The 16491-nt window shown below is 39.1% G+C and overlaps 1 protein-coding gene across 1 annotated transcript in view; it reads right to left on the bottom strand.

The window, feature by feature from the left end:
* Positions 1-8270: 8270 nt before the first annotated feature.
* Positions 8271-16491, bottom strand: part of UBXN7 (UBX domain protein 7) — a gene marked incomplete at its 5' end in the record, with an annotated part of 56997 nt that continues 48776 nt past the window's right edge. The window contains 3 exons of the mRNA XM_080919322.1: positions 8271-9247; positions 12521-12600; positions 12712-13105. Coding sequence (XP_080775448.1) covers positions 9086-9247; positions 12521-12600; positions 12712-13105 — 636 coding nt within the window. The 3' untranslated portion in view covers positions 8271-9085. The remainder of the gene's footprint in view (positions 9248-12520; positions 12601-12711; positions 13106-16491) is intronic.

Here is a 16491-nt window from a genome sequence, read left to right on the forward strand (position 1 = left end):
GTAACCTTTGTCAATGAAAACCAAGTGTCTTGGTTTTGTTTGTTGGCTGATGTTTTTGTTTGGTTTGAGACAGGGTCTATGCAGCTCTGAAGTCACGAGAGTTCTGCCTGCCTCTGCCTCCCTAGTACTGGACCTACCAACCTTCCCAGCTGTTTTCTGAGAAGGTTTCGTGTAGCCCTGGCTAACCCGGAACTTGCTATGTAGCCAAGGCTGCCCTTCAACAGCTGATCCTCCTGCCTTAAAGTGCTGGGAAACCATGTTTCAAAAGAAAGAAAGAAAAAAGGAAGAGCTAGTTTAGCGCCTTGAGCACGAGGCTATAAGAACAAGCTTTGGAGTCAGAATTACATGAAAGGATGGCGACAAAAACACTGACGCAAAAATACTGAAAAGCTTTTATTCCCAAGATCAAGTATTACAACAGGACATTTACATGTCTATAAAAAATGCAGCAGTTGAGTTTATAGATCAGAGGTTTCCTTGAGTTTGGTCCCTCTCTCAGCACAGTGAGCTGATGTCTTCAAAAGACTTCATTCTGCACCCCTCCCTCCCCAACCCTGCTGCCCTACCCTCCCACCCACCCACCCACCCCAATTCAAGTTGCAATATTAATATAAAGCAACTGGGTACAACACAGCGAGTATTCACAATTTGGTACAGCCCAAACCAGGAGATAAATCTTCAACAGAGAGATCCTCACTTCAGAAAGCCTAAAATGCCCTAGGTTCAGAGCAGTGGAGTCCAGGGAGTCTTAGCAAGAGTCATAGCTCTCCTGCCTCTGTGTGTTCCTCTGGATTCAGTCTCCCCTAGCACCTTTACAATCACTAGATATATGGGAGGGTCTTTCATGCATCTTGAACAAAAACTTCAGTGGTGTGATTTTCCCACCTTGCTTCTCTCAAAGCCTTCATTCCAATGTGGAGAAGTATTGTAACAGTAAATGATTTCCTAGCACTGTGGGGTTGATGCCCAGAAACCTGGACACTGGCATGCATACTAGAGGGCACTGGTCAGGAACACACCACAAGAATTAGCTCTGTCTAGCACTGTCTCGGATTCAGCAACAAGCTGAATATAGATTAAATGTAGAACCCGTCTTGCATTAAGAACTCAAATCTTAGTAAGACCACTATTTTGTCCAAGGCAAACTAAGTATATAAACAGCCCAGGAAATATCTAAGTGTGTTAAGAACTGCTTGAAAAACAACAACAACAACAACAAAAAACACTTGTAAAGTAAAGTAACTACTCCAAATCAACTTCAATTATCTCAAGTAAGATACAGAGTGAGGTTTGGAAACATATGAGACATGTTTAAAACACAAAAAGTAAAGATGTGCCAGAATTGGACATCCTGGATGATTTTAAATGCATTGTTCAAAGTGAACTCATACAAAACATGCAAAACCCACAAATACTCCTGAAGTTTATACAGAACACTTACTGGAAAGATGACTTTCTTAAAGAAGTTAAAGAGAAGGGGGGAAAAAAAGGACACCTAAATGCTTAGAATTTCTTAATAACCAACAGAAAAATTGTCTGGAAAAAAGAATTCTCAGGAGTGAAAAACTTATGTCTAAAATATTCATGCCAAAACGGACAAAAGCCTCCAAAGTCTACACATCATGTCAGCATCAGAAAGCACTCACTTCTGATGTCTGAGGCTAGAGGCGAACCTACAGCTTACCAGTCTGTTTCCCAGGGGCTATAAATAGCCTTTATGATATGAATGGGAGGGGTAGACCTAGAAAATGAGGCCCAAGTCTACCACAGGCAAGACAAACAGCTCCTATTACAGGCTTGCTCCTCATTAATGAAAAGTGGAGGTCCCATGCTTTCTCTAATTAGCTGGTAACATGGGGACTCTAGAGGCAGGCAGAGTGTGTCAGCACAGCTCAGAACATACGGTTAGTTTCATGAGCCTATTTGTATTTTGGGTCATATCACTTAGTATTTATTGATATTTTTTATTAAGAACACAGCAGCTTTGAGAAAAGCATACTATAAACTCATTCTGTTGTAAACAAGATTTTCAGCTGAATATAAATATTCTAATGTCATTAGCCTGAAATTCATCCTGGTGACACACACTCTACCATTAGCTGTCTTGATGCAGGAAAGAAACCAGGGAGGTAGTGAATGGTTCTCTGTTAGTTAAGACTCCCAGATGAGACCACAAGTATGAGTAAATACAAGGGATTCTGAGAAAGGCAAAATTCAAATTCAGGTCAGAACTTCTCATTTAAAACATTATCAATTTTTGATGACCAATAAATGACTCTCACTATTTCAGTTAGATTAAGAACTTCTAAATAATCCTAGGGATCCAAACATGGGTCCTGAGCTACACACCAGCCCATGGCTTCTTCTCTGGTGAAGACAGTTCATTAGGTATGAACTATAATTTCAGTTTAGCTTGACTCTTCTCTTTCTCACTTGAAAACCTAAGTGACCTCATAAGGCATATAAAATCTTAGTTGTTAGAAGAAGTACCACTACACAGTAAAAGTCTGCTGCTTCTTGCCAAAGAATTAAGTGCAGCAATGTAACCTCCCATACTTACAGACTAATGTGATTGTTCTTAGCTAAAATATTACCATTGGTATTCACATCTGTAATATGTGAGCAAATCTTTAAAACCAATTTTTATTTTTACTTGTTTTGTGAATATGAGTGTTTTTTCTGCATGTTTATATGTATACCACATGCATGTCTAGTGGTATGTAAGTCAGAAGTCTTCAGAGGTCAGAGGACAGACAGCACTGACTCCCCTGGAGCTGGAATTATGGATGGTAGTGGCTCACTGTGTGGGGACCGAGAACTAAGCCCACCCAGGTCCTCTGCAAGAGCAAGTGCTTCTAACTGCTGAGCCATCTCACCAGCCCCATGTTTTCTGACTTCTTATAAAACCAAACATAAAATAAAAATCTATTTCTCACTATTTTCTTTCAAGCAATGAGACCTGTGTTCACGTAGACACTTATATGTGGCATTATAATAGCTTTAATTGTAACTCTTGAAGGAAGAATGATATTTAATTGGGGTTAGAGCAATTCAATGTACAAATACATGGCACAAACTACAGTGGACTTGAAAAGGGAGAGGCAAAGACAATTCTGAGTTAAGGTCTTAGTATGTAACTTCAGGTTGGCATGGAACTAGCAATCCTCCTCCCTCACCTTCCTATGTGTGTGCCTGGTGGCCTCAGCCTCAGAAGAGTTGCAATGCCTGGAACTGGAGTTAGAGACAGTTGTGGGCTGCTATGTGGTTGCTGGGACCCAACCTAGGACTTCTACAGGAACAGTGCTTTTAACTGCTAAGCTAAAAGCTATCTCTCCAGCCCCACAAGCAAATTTTTATAATTTCTTCATTATAATTATTAATAAAGTTGTCAAAATCAATCAGGTTAAACCAGGTGCAGTGGCTTGCCCCTCTAATCCCAGAAGAGATCAAGGCCAACCGAGGGCTAGTGAGTTCCAAGCTAGTCTGGGCTATTGAGTGTGCTTTAAACTAAGTACTGGTTTAGGAGTTGTATTAAAAAAAAAATGTTATGAAAATGGTGAGATTTAGTAAAGGCAACCAAAAATATGTAACCAAACAAAAAAACCTCTTGGAGGTTTATCACAGAGCCAGCAATTCTCTTACTTGGAACAAGAATTCTCCTTAGGGAAGAAATGAGTTGTAAAAACAATGCCTCAAAATAATCTGTTCTATATTAATTTATAAAAAATGAGAGATATTATACATTAAGGCTTAGAAATATAACTTTAAAAACATAGCTAAGTGTATTAAATACCATGACCAATTTTAGAGGAATTAAGTAAAGAATGAGAAGAGACAGGCATGTGGCTCACTTTAACCCAAGGAGGACCCAGAGGTTCAAGGCCATGTTCAACTAACTATACAGTCACTTAAGAGGCCAGCCTAATCCAGAACAACCAGGACTACATAAAGAAAACTTGTCTCAAGGGGGGAAAAAGCAGGAGGAGGTGGTGAGGTTAGCCTGAACCATGTAAGAATGTCTGGAAACAAATAAAAGACACCTTCCACCCCCAAATAGATAAGAAGGGTCAAACTGATGCTCCATTTAAGGATTTCATCATAGCAACAGTCTAGCCACCTGAGTTTCTTAATGAAGAAACTAACCAGCCAGGTGTGGTGGCACACAACTTTTAGTCACAGCATGTGGCAGGCAGAGGCAGATAGATCTTTATGAGTTCAAGGCCAGCCTGCCTGTCCACAAAGCAAGTCCAGGAAAGCCAGGGCTATTACATAGAGAAACCCTGTCTCTAAACGCAAACCAAAACAAGAACAACAAAAAAAAACCTAAACCAAAACAAACTGACCAAAGCTATGATAACCTCTGTTCTTAAGTAAACAAGCCAAAAACCTTTAATTCTAAGTTGTCTCATTAACAGAATTGACACAAAAGTGAGTCTAAAATCCAAATATTATCACTGAAATATTTAAATCTCTGTATTATAGGAGAAATCAATATATTAGAATGGTACTCTTTGGTTATTTTGAGTTCTGAAGAACATTCTTGCCCCACTCTAAAATGTGGACTAAGTACTCCAAGTTTCACAGTAAAGAACTGAAATGTTAAGTAAGGCAAACCAGTAACGCTGGAATTTGTTCCTTGCTCACAGGACCTTTAGGTGTCCTTTCAGGGACTGGGGAGTAACTCGGGTGGTGGAGTGACTGCCTAAAAGCAGCCTACTACTCATTAAGGCTTAAGCTGCTGGACAAGTGGGAGCCCTCCCAGAGCTGGCTCTTCCTACCCTCATTACTTTTCAAGTTTTAGTTTTACACAAGGCATTACTCCTGATTTTGTACTCTGTATCTGATAACTTACTATCAAGTAAATCAATGAAAAATCTTTAAAAGGTAAGACAAAGATCCATTCTATGGGACAAGAACTATTTTTAAACATCAAGTTGATGGAAATCTTGAGAAGGACACATCTGCCCAATCCAAGTATGAACTTCACAACTCACACAATTCAGCTTTGTAACTACCAGTCCTTAGCTTAAAGCACACAAATACAGCCCCTGTATTGAAGACATTATCTGTTCTGCATTTATTACATTTAAATCATTTTTTAAATTCATTAGGCTTACAATATTAAGTTTTAAAAAACAAATAATTGGCTGTTTAAAGATCACTAGATCTGTAACTATTATACTGAGGGATTTCAGTCATCACAGCTTAAAACTTTGGGGTTGACATAAGTTCTTCGGTAGGCTGCGACCCCAGGTGCACATTATACTTCTTCCAATGAGGTTACTTCCGTTAGTGTTGACCCCACCATTCCCCACTCATGTGGAAACTTAACATCTAAAGTCCTCTGCCTTGAAAAGACAAAGAACTACTAGTCTAGTCCAATTCTGTTTTTCAAAAAAGAAATTCAAGACCGAGGAAGAAAAGCTGTTCCTGACAGTGGGTGCACTGAGCCCACTGGGCAAGTTCTTCAGCTCAGTACCAAACACCATGTATTGTACCCAGGGAGAGAAATCTTGCCTTCATTTTTCAGGAGCCCTCTGATATTTTTCTTAAGTATTCAAGTGACATCCTTGCTAATTAAAGGGTTTCTTATTACTGGAGCTCAAAATCCTTTAGTACCCGGACAAAGGTCTTTCCTTACTGATAAACTTCATGCTTCAAATCTAGTATTTACAAGAGGCGGAGTCAAAGAATGAGTTACAGTGCTTGCCACTTTCTTCTTTCTTTCTCCTCTGCGAAGACACCCCTAACTAAACTTACACTACCTTCATCTTATGCATATATATGACTTCCTAACTAGATAAAAGTCAAACCATATTTTAGTTTTTCCAAATATTTCCAACTTTTGATTACAGACTAAATAGAGTAAATACAGTAGATTTGGATACAAGATAGAACACAGCATAAAAACAAAGGGTCATTTAATAATCTATCAGAAAAAAATAATTGTACTTTCTTTTCAAAATGGCATAATTAAGATTTTTATAGGGTAGTGCAAATTCCATCATCCTGACCCCAACTACTTCTTCCACCTTTAAAGAAACAAAAACCCTTAATTTATAAATCCAAATAATATTAAGATGACCTTAGAGTAATAATAATAAGGTGTGACCTTAGAGTAAATGGACTCCAACTGACACAGGACAACACACCACACAAGGTAAAGACTCTGGACTCTAATTTTAATTTGGCCCTTACTAGTACCAACACACCGAACAAGCTGTATGAATTCTAGTTTTCTTCCACACTATAAATGAGTAAAAGGCATACATACTGTGTAGGGACTGCATGAAGACCGAAGGAGGAAATGCACAGAGCACATACCACACACACTAGCTGCTCCCTTCCCTTCACTGTTCTCCCCAAGTCCACAGAGCCATCCTTTCACTTTCCCTACAAGTTCCATTCCCTCTATATGCACTAAAGTCTATCTTGTCCCTTTCCTCCTCACTTAAAAACAACTTTCGAGCTATTTCTACTATACACATGGAATCACTACATCGAAATGACTGCACAGACCTCATCTCACTGTTCAATGAAGGTGCTCCCTCGAAAGAAAGATAACTTGCAGAAGAACTAAGGCAAAACCCTTATGCAGACTAAATGCTTAAGCAAGGCAATATCACCACTTATTTCTCTTATGTATAATCCATAACCCTTCCTCCCATGGGCCAACCCTTGATAATCATTCTCCTTGTCAACGTTAAATAAAATCCCTACAGCTGAACATCCTGACTAAGCTTGATCAATGCATAAAGCCCCCTTCTCTTAACTCATGTATATACTTGGTCATCTTACTTTGGTTTCTCATAAATGGATTTGCCAGTGCTAAGCATATAAAAAATAACTGTATACACCCTCTCACTTCTGAGCATCCTGCCTCAGGTTCTTAAGGTAGGTTTTACTGGATTAAAAGAACCTAATCTAACAGGATAAGAGGGTGCAGCAGAGTCCTCTAAGAGAAAACTCCTGACTTTACTTTTCTGACTGACCTGGGCTTTAGCTAGGCCTGTGCCAGCAGAGATGGTGCCAGTGTAGCAAAGCTGGGTATTCTCTCACTCTTTACCCTGTGGCTCCTGAAGCATTAGACTGCTGACCTTGACTACTAGTTTTTTTTAAGCCTCTGAGAGTCTATTCCTCAGACAGCCAGTTTTTATTCAAGTTCAGAGATACAACTGAGGATTTAACATGCTTGCTAAATAAATCCAAACTGTTGGCTAAGCCTCAAGCACTATGAAAAACACCAAAGTGGTATTATTCAGTCACCATTCAAAAGAGAGAACTTTGACTCAAGGTATAAATGAAATTGTAATTATATAAATATATTTATAAATATTTATACAATTATATACGTATACATAAGCACTTACACAGACTTAGGAAAAAATGTAAGAACATTAATTCAAAAGGACTCACTGAAAAAAAAACAGAATTTTCCATGATTTCCTTGTGGAGATACATAACCCATTCTTTAGAGAGGTCCCTCAAAATTCAACCATTAACAACCATATTCTATAATTGCATACTAGCAACACACATCTCTTAAGCTTATCTTTTTAATCCCCTAGTTTCCAAGAGAGAGAGAGATCTGCAAGTACACAAGAATCCAAAGGGTTCTGAAAAATCACAATTTAGATTGTGTACAGGTTCAAGAATCCTCAAAATCTTCAACTGACAAGATAGGTCGTTCTATAGAAATGGTTTTATAAGCAGTTTAAAGTTTTGATTTTTTTCATCAAATCACTACCTGCCCTGCTAGAGAACTCTACTTAAAGCTCAAGGAAAAGAACCGAGCATAAAGTGAAGCTGATGAACAGCATTCCACACTCAGGCGGCCTCCTCTAAATAACACTGAAAAGCTTTCACCAAATACAATTCGAATGTCACTTTTGTTGGCAGGAAAAACTCACATCTGACAATCACTAGTGCTCTCTCTTACTGTTTTGTCATATGAACCAAGTCTGAAGGTCTTCCTCTCACAGACATTCAGTTTTGATATTTTCTAAAATAAAACAGCATGAGGAATTAAGGTCAATTAGTTATCAAAGCATTTTAGATATTATTTCAATTGGGGGTAAAAAACGAATCACTATTTCTAACCAAAAGAACATCGTTAGCAACTCTCAGCTGCAGGCTTTTATCCCCATCCCCCTGACCCACCCAACGCTGGGACATAGTTAAGTATGCCTTAAGCACATAGGACAATCAATAACCACAGTGGTTACAATTACAAAGCCATTGCACTACATGATTATTGAACACCTGCCTTCTACAGAATACATTAGACTCAGACGATGGAGCCAAAGGAACTAATTTGCTGTGCAGGCAAAAACAGCAAGCACCTTCCTAGCCTAGACACAAGATGCTTACTAACGTTTCATTCTAGGACTGGAAAGAGGAATATCATTGATAGAGTAATAACAAAAGGAAACTGTCTCAGGCTAGGACACTGAAAGCCACCCTGTGCTACAACAATACACTGAGCACTGATTCTGCCAATAACACACATCATGGAAATAGCTTGTAACTAGAAGATGGGAATCCTTCAGGGAAATTTTAAATATGATGACCAACGGTATAAAGGATGCTTTTCCCACATGAACAAAAGTCTGGATATTTCATTATGACAGCTTCCTACATGATGAACAAACTTCATGTTAAAAGAATTTCTTTTTCCTACTAAAAATGGGGGCTGTTTTAATTCTGATTCTAGCCATTCTTTGTCAACCGAGTCTAGAAGTACTAACATCACCAGGTCCCCAAAAGGTGTCATGCAAGAGACCACTGATTAGAACACACATTCCGTGCTGTAGTACCAGGAGAGATGCTGTTCTTATTCTTACACTTCCGTTTGGTCACCACATTTGGTAAGAAAGAACAAAGTGAGAAAAAGAAGAAAGAAAGAAGACAGAGGTAAGGGAAGGAGACTGATTTACAAGTGACAGAAAGAGATAAAGAAATGGCAGGTGACTTGCTTGCCCGGCTTTGGCTCTATAGTCCTATGAGCCAAAATGCATACTTAGTGTCATGGTATCTCACAGGAAGAGAAAAGGTGGGGTAAGCTGAGAGAGGTCAGGCCAAGGTGTTAATTTCTTTCCTGTACAAAGACAGTCTCTTGAGGACAGAGGCCAGCCTCTTGTAAGGTAATGTCATAGTCCAGATGAGAGAGCTTCCTTCGAGGGAAGTTGGTGAGAAGTTCAAAACGTTCATTTGGATATCCTTTAGACTGGACATGCTTTACCAAAGCCTACAAAAAAAAAAAAAAAAAAAAAACAAGAGTAAGACAAAATTGTTAGCTGGAAATAAACACCGTGATGACTAATTTGTTAGAGTACTCCATATTTTATATATATACATATATATATATTAGATAAAGTATGCTAGTTCAAACAATCAAAGCTTACAGAAGACCAATATAACTCTTCAGATAGTAAGATTAAGACAAATCTATATTCAGTAATTTAGGATTACTATGAGATTGATACTGAAAAAGTCATTGCTATCCCTCCATATATAAATCCAGGCAATATTTATAAAATATAATACCCAGTTCTTTTCCTTCATCAGAGCGTATGTCGTTTCATTCTGTCTACAATCAACTATGGCCCCACAACTGTCTGTTACAATTTCTTCAGCACTTCCTTCTTTATAAATGATCAGTCATCTGATGTCTACCTACTGTCTACCTACTGTCTAGTCTTCTACTCAGTTTTCCAACTAAATTTCTCAAAAGAATGGTCTACTCAGTAGTAACCCTTGTCCCTAGAATATATGCACCATGATCACTAATGATATCTAACAATAATATAGACCTCTATATACTGACAACACTAATAATAACATACCATATAACACATTGTAATAAAATGTCAGCATTATTTTCCTTAAGATTCCAGACCATCACTAAAATAAAAGTTACTAAATAGCTTGCAAAAATATATACACTCACACTGATTTATTTATTTTATGTAAGTATACTGTTGTTCTCTACAGACACACCAGAAGAGGGCATTGAATCCCATTATAAATCATTGTGAGCCACCATGTGGTTGCTGGGAGTTGAACTCAGAACCTCTGAAAGAGCAGCCAGTGCTATTAACCGCTGAGCTATCTTTCCAGCCCTGAAAGTATGTTTTTTCTTAAATACATATGCTTTAAAGTTTCTTGGGCTGGAGAGATGGCTCAGGGGTTAAGAACATTGACTGCTCTTCCAGAGGTCCTGCGTTCAAATCCCAGCAACCAATGGTAGCTTATAATCATCTATAATGAGTTCTGATGCCCTCTTCTGGTGTGTCTGAGGACAGCTACAGTGAACTTAGTTATAAAGGGAATGAATGGTTCACAACCTAGGTGAGTTTTCACTGTACTATTCAGAATAGGATGTAATTTAAAACTTATGAACTGAGTCTGGAATATTTCACTTAACATTTCTTTCTTTTTTAATGATTTTATTTATTACATATAAGTACACTGTAGCTGTCTACTGAGCCATCTCTCCAGCTCCCCCACCAACACTTAACATTTCTATACCTAAGTTTGCTAGCAGAACTAGAAGGTTGAGAAGGGCACTGTGGCAGTTTGAATATGCTTGGCCCAGGGAGTAGCACTATTGGAGGTTTGTCCTTGTTGGAGGAAGTGTGTCATTGTGGGTGTGGACTTTAAGCCCTTTGTCCTAGCTGCTTGGAAGCCAGTATTCTCCTAGCGGCCTTCAGTTGAAGATGTAGAAAGAACTCTTAGCTCCTTCTGCATTAGATGCTGCCATGCTCCCGCCTTGATTATAATGGACAGAACCTCTGAACCTGTAAACCAGCCCCAATTAAATGTTGTCCTTATAAGAGTTGCCTTGGTCATGGTGTCTGTTCACAGCAATAAAACCCTAACTGAGACAGGCACCTATCATATTTGCTCTTTCTCTTGCCCAGTGGTAGTTTAGTGTCTGGCACTAGCCAGAAACTGCTACTTGTCAGTCTTCAGCAATTAGCCTAAATATCTTCAGCTGTATGATTTCAATTTAAATGGCTTCCCCCCACACCCCGCCCCCGGCTCATGTTTTGAGCTTTTAAGGGGTAAGCCTGGCTGACAGAAGTATGTCACCACATAGGCAGGACTCTAAAGATCTTATCCAACCCACTAGCTTTGGTCTAGTTTTCTGTTCCTGGTTCACAGTCACACAAACAAGTCTCTAGTTCCCATGACAAGACAGGGAGCCTCTGCCACCCTCTCACACTGCCATGGCTATCCTGCTCTGGAGGACTGAAATCTCTTTGAAACCACAAGCCAAAGGAAGCCTTTCTTCCCTTAAGCTGTTTCTAGCAGGTATTCTGTTGTAGAAATGAGGACAGCGACTAATCCCAGGCATAAATAGTAACAGGCCAGGTATAGGTACTTAACCAAAGAGGGGCTACGAGTGAGGACCATCTATAGGTTAAACTATGCCAGTGAGACCAACTCTCTTTCCTAGCAGTCAAAAAGAAACAGCGCTCAGTAATTTTTAAATAAACAGGCCCTTAGAGCCACCATGACAAATGATGTCATGTACAAATCAAGGGATAAATAAAACTCACAGGCAAACAAAGAGGACAATGAAATAAAATCAAAAGCACAAGAAAAAAAAATCCTCACAGACTACAGAAGAGACACAGATAGCAGTTGAGAGATCCTAGACCCACGTGTGCTGCTGCACAGCTTTAGATCCAGCTCACAGGAGGCGGGGCAGGCAGAGCTCTGAGGCTGAGGACAGCCTGGTCTACAAACTGAATTCCAGAACAGTCAAGGCTACAAGGCTACACAAAGAAACCCGTCTCAAGAAAATCACACACGGAAAAAAAGTTTGAAAACAAATAAACCAAAAAATGACCCTGGACCCCCAGAAGTAAGTATATTCCACACATTCTGTGACTTGCCTAAAATAATGAGAAGAAAAGAAAATGAGACAGGCATGGTCGCTCATGATTATAATTGTAGCACTTGGGAAGCTAAACAGAAAGATTGCTTTAGTTTCAGGCTACCCAAGCTATGAAGTGAGACCTCACATTAAAACCTCCACACCCTTAGTCACAGAATTCCAAAAGCTGAGGCAGGTAAATCGCTGTGAACTACAGGCTAGCCAGGGCTACATAGTAAGGCCCTGCTTCAAAAAAAACAAAAAAAACAAAAAAAACAAAAACAAAAAAAACAAAAAACAAAAAACAAAACAAAACAAAAAACCAAAACCAAAAACAAACAAACAAAAAAACAAGTTAAAAAACTACTACTACAACCCCCCCAACCCACAAAAAAAAAACAAAAAAAAAACAAAAACAAAAACCCTAAGACTCTTGTCAGATGAATTTCCAGTTAGGTATCAGATAAACTCTCCTATCAGGAGTCAAGGATCTGACTTACTTACATTTCCTCCTTTCTCTGGGGTAAGAATATAGTATAGTAGGGTTTACCTAGCATGCATTAGCGTATGGGTTTGATCCCTAGGGGCACAATTAGTTTCTTTTTTTTAACAATTGTTTCAGTAGGATAAACTCACCAGTAATTTAGCTTGCTCTGGAAGAGTGATTTGCTCCCTTTTTCCGTCTGGGTACCGCAGCATCAGCTGTGCTTTTGGTCCTAAGGAAGAGTTATATACATACATAGGTGTTTAATATGGGAGGTTAACTAAAGCAAGTCATTCAGTACATTCGAGTTTAGTAGGTAAAGCAGGTCTATACCATAACCCACCATTTACATCTATCCCCTCCACTATTCCATCTGACTTTTCAGGTGACATCTCCAAGACCTCAGAATCCATGGCTGGCAATCCTTGATGGTTTGTGGCTGTGCCAGGCTCAGTTCTGGCTGGGGGCTCTGTCAGTGGCCTTCTGTTCTCCTCTTTTCTATGCCCCAAATCTTTATGAGGAGACTTTCTGGACTTAGCAAGATTCTCTACCTCCTCTTCTTCATCAGAGCCACAAACCGATATGAATTCCTCACTGCCAGAAAAAAGTTCCGATTCAGATTCTTCATCTGAGCGGCTATCCTGTTTTGCCTGTGCTGAGTCGAAATGTGTCTCTTGCAAGGAGGCTCTGATGGCAGCTTCCAGCTGACTGTCTTCACTGGCATCTATGAGGCTCTCCTGTGAGGTGCAGCCAAAACAAAGGTTGAAAGAATAGTTAAAACAAAAAACCAAACTAGTCAACCTGCCACTATGATATTCTGCCAAAGTGGAGTCTGCTTCTTATATGACGTAAGGGCAAGAACTTAGTATCAGAAAGACAAGTTGGAATGAATATAATAAAAGCAAAAATAAAAGCTGGATATGATGGCAAATCATGCCAGCATTCATGAAGCAGAAGCGTGGGATTGCTTGAAGTCCAAAGCTAGCCTGTGTAATACACAGTAAGACCCTGTCTAAAACACAAACAACACAAAACTCTCACAGAACTTAGCACACTGGGATTTTAAGCCCAGGACTTTTGGCATCAAAATGAACAAAGCCCAAAAAATAGCTTAATATTTCTTCTTTAAAAAAAAAAAAAAAAAAAAAAAAAAAACTAAATAAAGCCAAACTACAATTTTTTAAAATAACTAAACATCAGAAAAACATGTCTCCTTGCTTTTCATTAAATGCAATAATTCTTAGCATTCAAAACAGGAAAATAACATTAACAAAATATGATTTGACAGTGCATGCTATATTCCAGGATTTAACACTTTGGGAGAGGCTGAGAAAGAAGCTTGTAAGTTTGACTCCTAGCACGCACTATACAGTAAGATCTTGTCTCAAAAACAAACACAAACAAAAGAACCAAAGGAAATACATTTAGATGTATGGGTGTGGACGAACTAAATTCTCAAAAGCTTAATAACTGTAATAAAAACTTCATTATGATGAGAAGTGAAAATTCTTTTACATGTATTTAAATTGTGTGTTTGAGGCTGTGCAATCAGTGTGTACAAACATAAGGTGAAGGACAAAGTTCAGGAGTCCATTCTCTTTCTACCACATGGGTTGTAGAGACAGACTCAGGTCCTCAGGCTGTAGGAAGTGCCTTGACCCACTGAGCCATCTTAACAGCCACCAGAAATGCAGATTTCTAACATTTTCTTGTTAAAGTTTTGAATAACACAGATTTCATTTTTAAAAATCACAAAATATGAATCATCTGACTGGAACTTATTTATTTAATGTTAGTATTCAGGAAATTGCCAAACAATCCTAACATACACCATTCTCAGTTAAGCAAGAATTGTTTATTGAATGCACACCATAATACTGGACATCCAGTTCCACAAGGAAGAAAAACCTAATTGTGGCACTAGTCTGCTCTCAGGGTAAGCTTTTTATAGGAAAAAAACAGGTTCAAAAGTTTAAAGGGCAAGGAGGGGAGCAGTTGGCTTACTCGGAGAAGTATTCTCAGCTAACCTTTAAGCTGATTGGTTCTGAGTAAGGAAGGTAAGGGGGTGGTGGATGGGTGGTGAACAGGGGAATTTCAGAACACTGAGATAACAGAGCATGAGTATTATACTCATAACTTTTGGCTTATTAGTAACATACAGCCACAAAATCCAGTGATCTCATATGTAGGTACAGGAAGGGCTGCCCAGTGGTCAGCTCTGACTCAAGATATTATAGACATAACAGGTCATCTTGACCTTTGATTTGATGGGTCCCACATAAAGCTCTGTGGAATTTCTTAAGATCAGCAAACCTCATACAGAATATTCAGAACATACCGAATGAAACAGGATGTGTGACCAGCAAGTCCTTGAGCCAAGTCATATCTCTGTGTCAGTGACCGGCAGGCATATTATTGCAACAATATGAAAAACTAGCAGGCATGGAACAAAATGGCTACATTTATTCTGGGGGGAGAAGGGTCAGACTATTAAATGTATGTATGTATACAATGTACATGCCTGTTACCCAGAGTCTAGAAGAAGGATCTGAATCCCCTGGGAAGTGGAGCTGTAGGTGGTTGTGAGCTGTTTGATGTGGATGCAGGGAACCAAACTAGAGTTTTCTAGAAGAGAAGCAAGTGTTCTTATTGACTGAGCCTTCTCTCCGGCCCTGTACTATTATTGTTTTTTTCCCCTTAGTTTTATATAGCCCATACTGACCCAAAACTTACTTTATAGCTCTGAACTCTCAATCCTCTTATTACTGCCCTATAATAATTTTTTAAAAAATATCTGGGTGAGGTGGCACACATTTTTAATTCCAACACTTGAGAGGCAGAGAGAAGTAGATGACTATCTGTGAGTTTAAGGTCAGCCCGGTCTACAAACTGAGTTATAGGACAGCCAGGGCTATGTAACAGAGACCTGTCTTTAAAAACAAACAAACAAATTAACAATAATAAACATAAGTCTAACTCAGCACACACATAAAGCAGGTAGGTTTATTTATGGGCCATGCAATGGCTTTCGTGACTAGATTTGTAGTAACACTGCACAGCAGACAGCACTAGGTTAATGATAGTCTCATAATCAAACTTAAGTTGTTTAGCATTAAGAAAGATGATGTAGATTTGAAAGGATGGTTTTCAGATGGCAATGCAAGTTAAAATCAAAACATAATTCAGGTATAGAATTTTAAACTCACTAAGTTAGGACAGATGTTAGAGTAATATCCTTAAATTGAAAACATTGATGGACTGGACATTATTAGTGTATGTCAGACCTTACAGTTTATATAACTGTTATAACTATGTTCAATATATTTGAGAGAAAGGCCTTTTTAATGGATGAAAAGGGGGAAATGTTGTGGATTTGGTCTAATGCTACTTATGTTAATTTGGTCCCTCCAAATCACACAGAAATCCACACATCTGCACATAGGACGCTGAGGAACCCTGTCCCCAGTTGGTTTTGACTGATAAATAAAGTTGCCTGTGGCCAATATGGCTGGGCAGGGAGACAGAGACAGAGCCAGGTCTTTAGAATCCCCAGACAAAGGACTGAGGAAGCAGCAGGAGGGGAGAGAGTCACCATACCAGGAAAGGAGTAAAGACCAGGCCTAGGAGGTTCAGAAGAGAGATCATAGCAACATGTAAGAGTCAGGGATCATGGGCCAAGAGGGTTGCAGGTCTGGATCCAGGGGAGCCAAAACAGAACATAGGCTTTAATAAAGATGAGTTAGAAATATTAGAAGGGAGAGTGTGTTAGCCACATGGAGGTTATGAAGTGGCCCAGTCATCAAGCTGTTTAAGGAATATTAAACTATAAAGCCGTGTGTGTGTGTGTGTGTGTGTGTGTGTGTGTGTGTGTGTGTTTCATTTGGGAACCCAGAACATTAATTAGGGCAGGTGAGAAATGCATCAATGTCGTTGGGTTGATTTATTTGAGTAGAGTTAATTGTCTACAGCTACAGGTTACTATCCAATACTCACTCTTTTCTGTTTTTTTTTTTTTTTTTTTTAAAACATTATGTGAGTATATTGTGGCTATCTTCAGACACACCAGAAGAGGGCATCAGATCCCATCACAGATGGTTGTGAGCCACCATGTGGTTGCTGGGAA

This window comes from Micromys minutus (assembly GCF_963924665.1).
Source record: "Micromys minutus genome assembly, chromosome: 7".
NCBI lineage: Eukaryota > Metazoa > Chordata > Mammalia > Rodentia > Muridae > Micromys > Micromys minutus.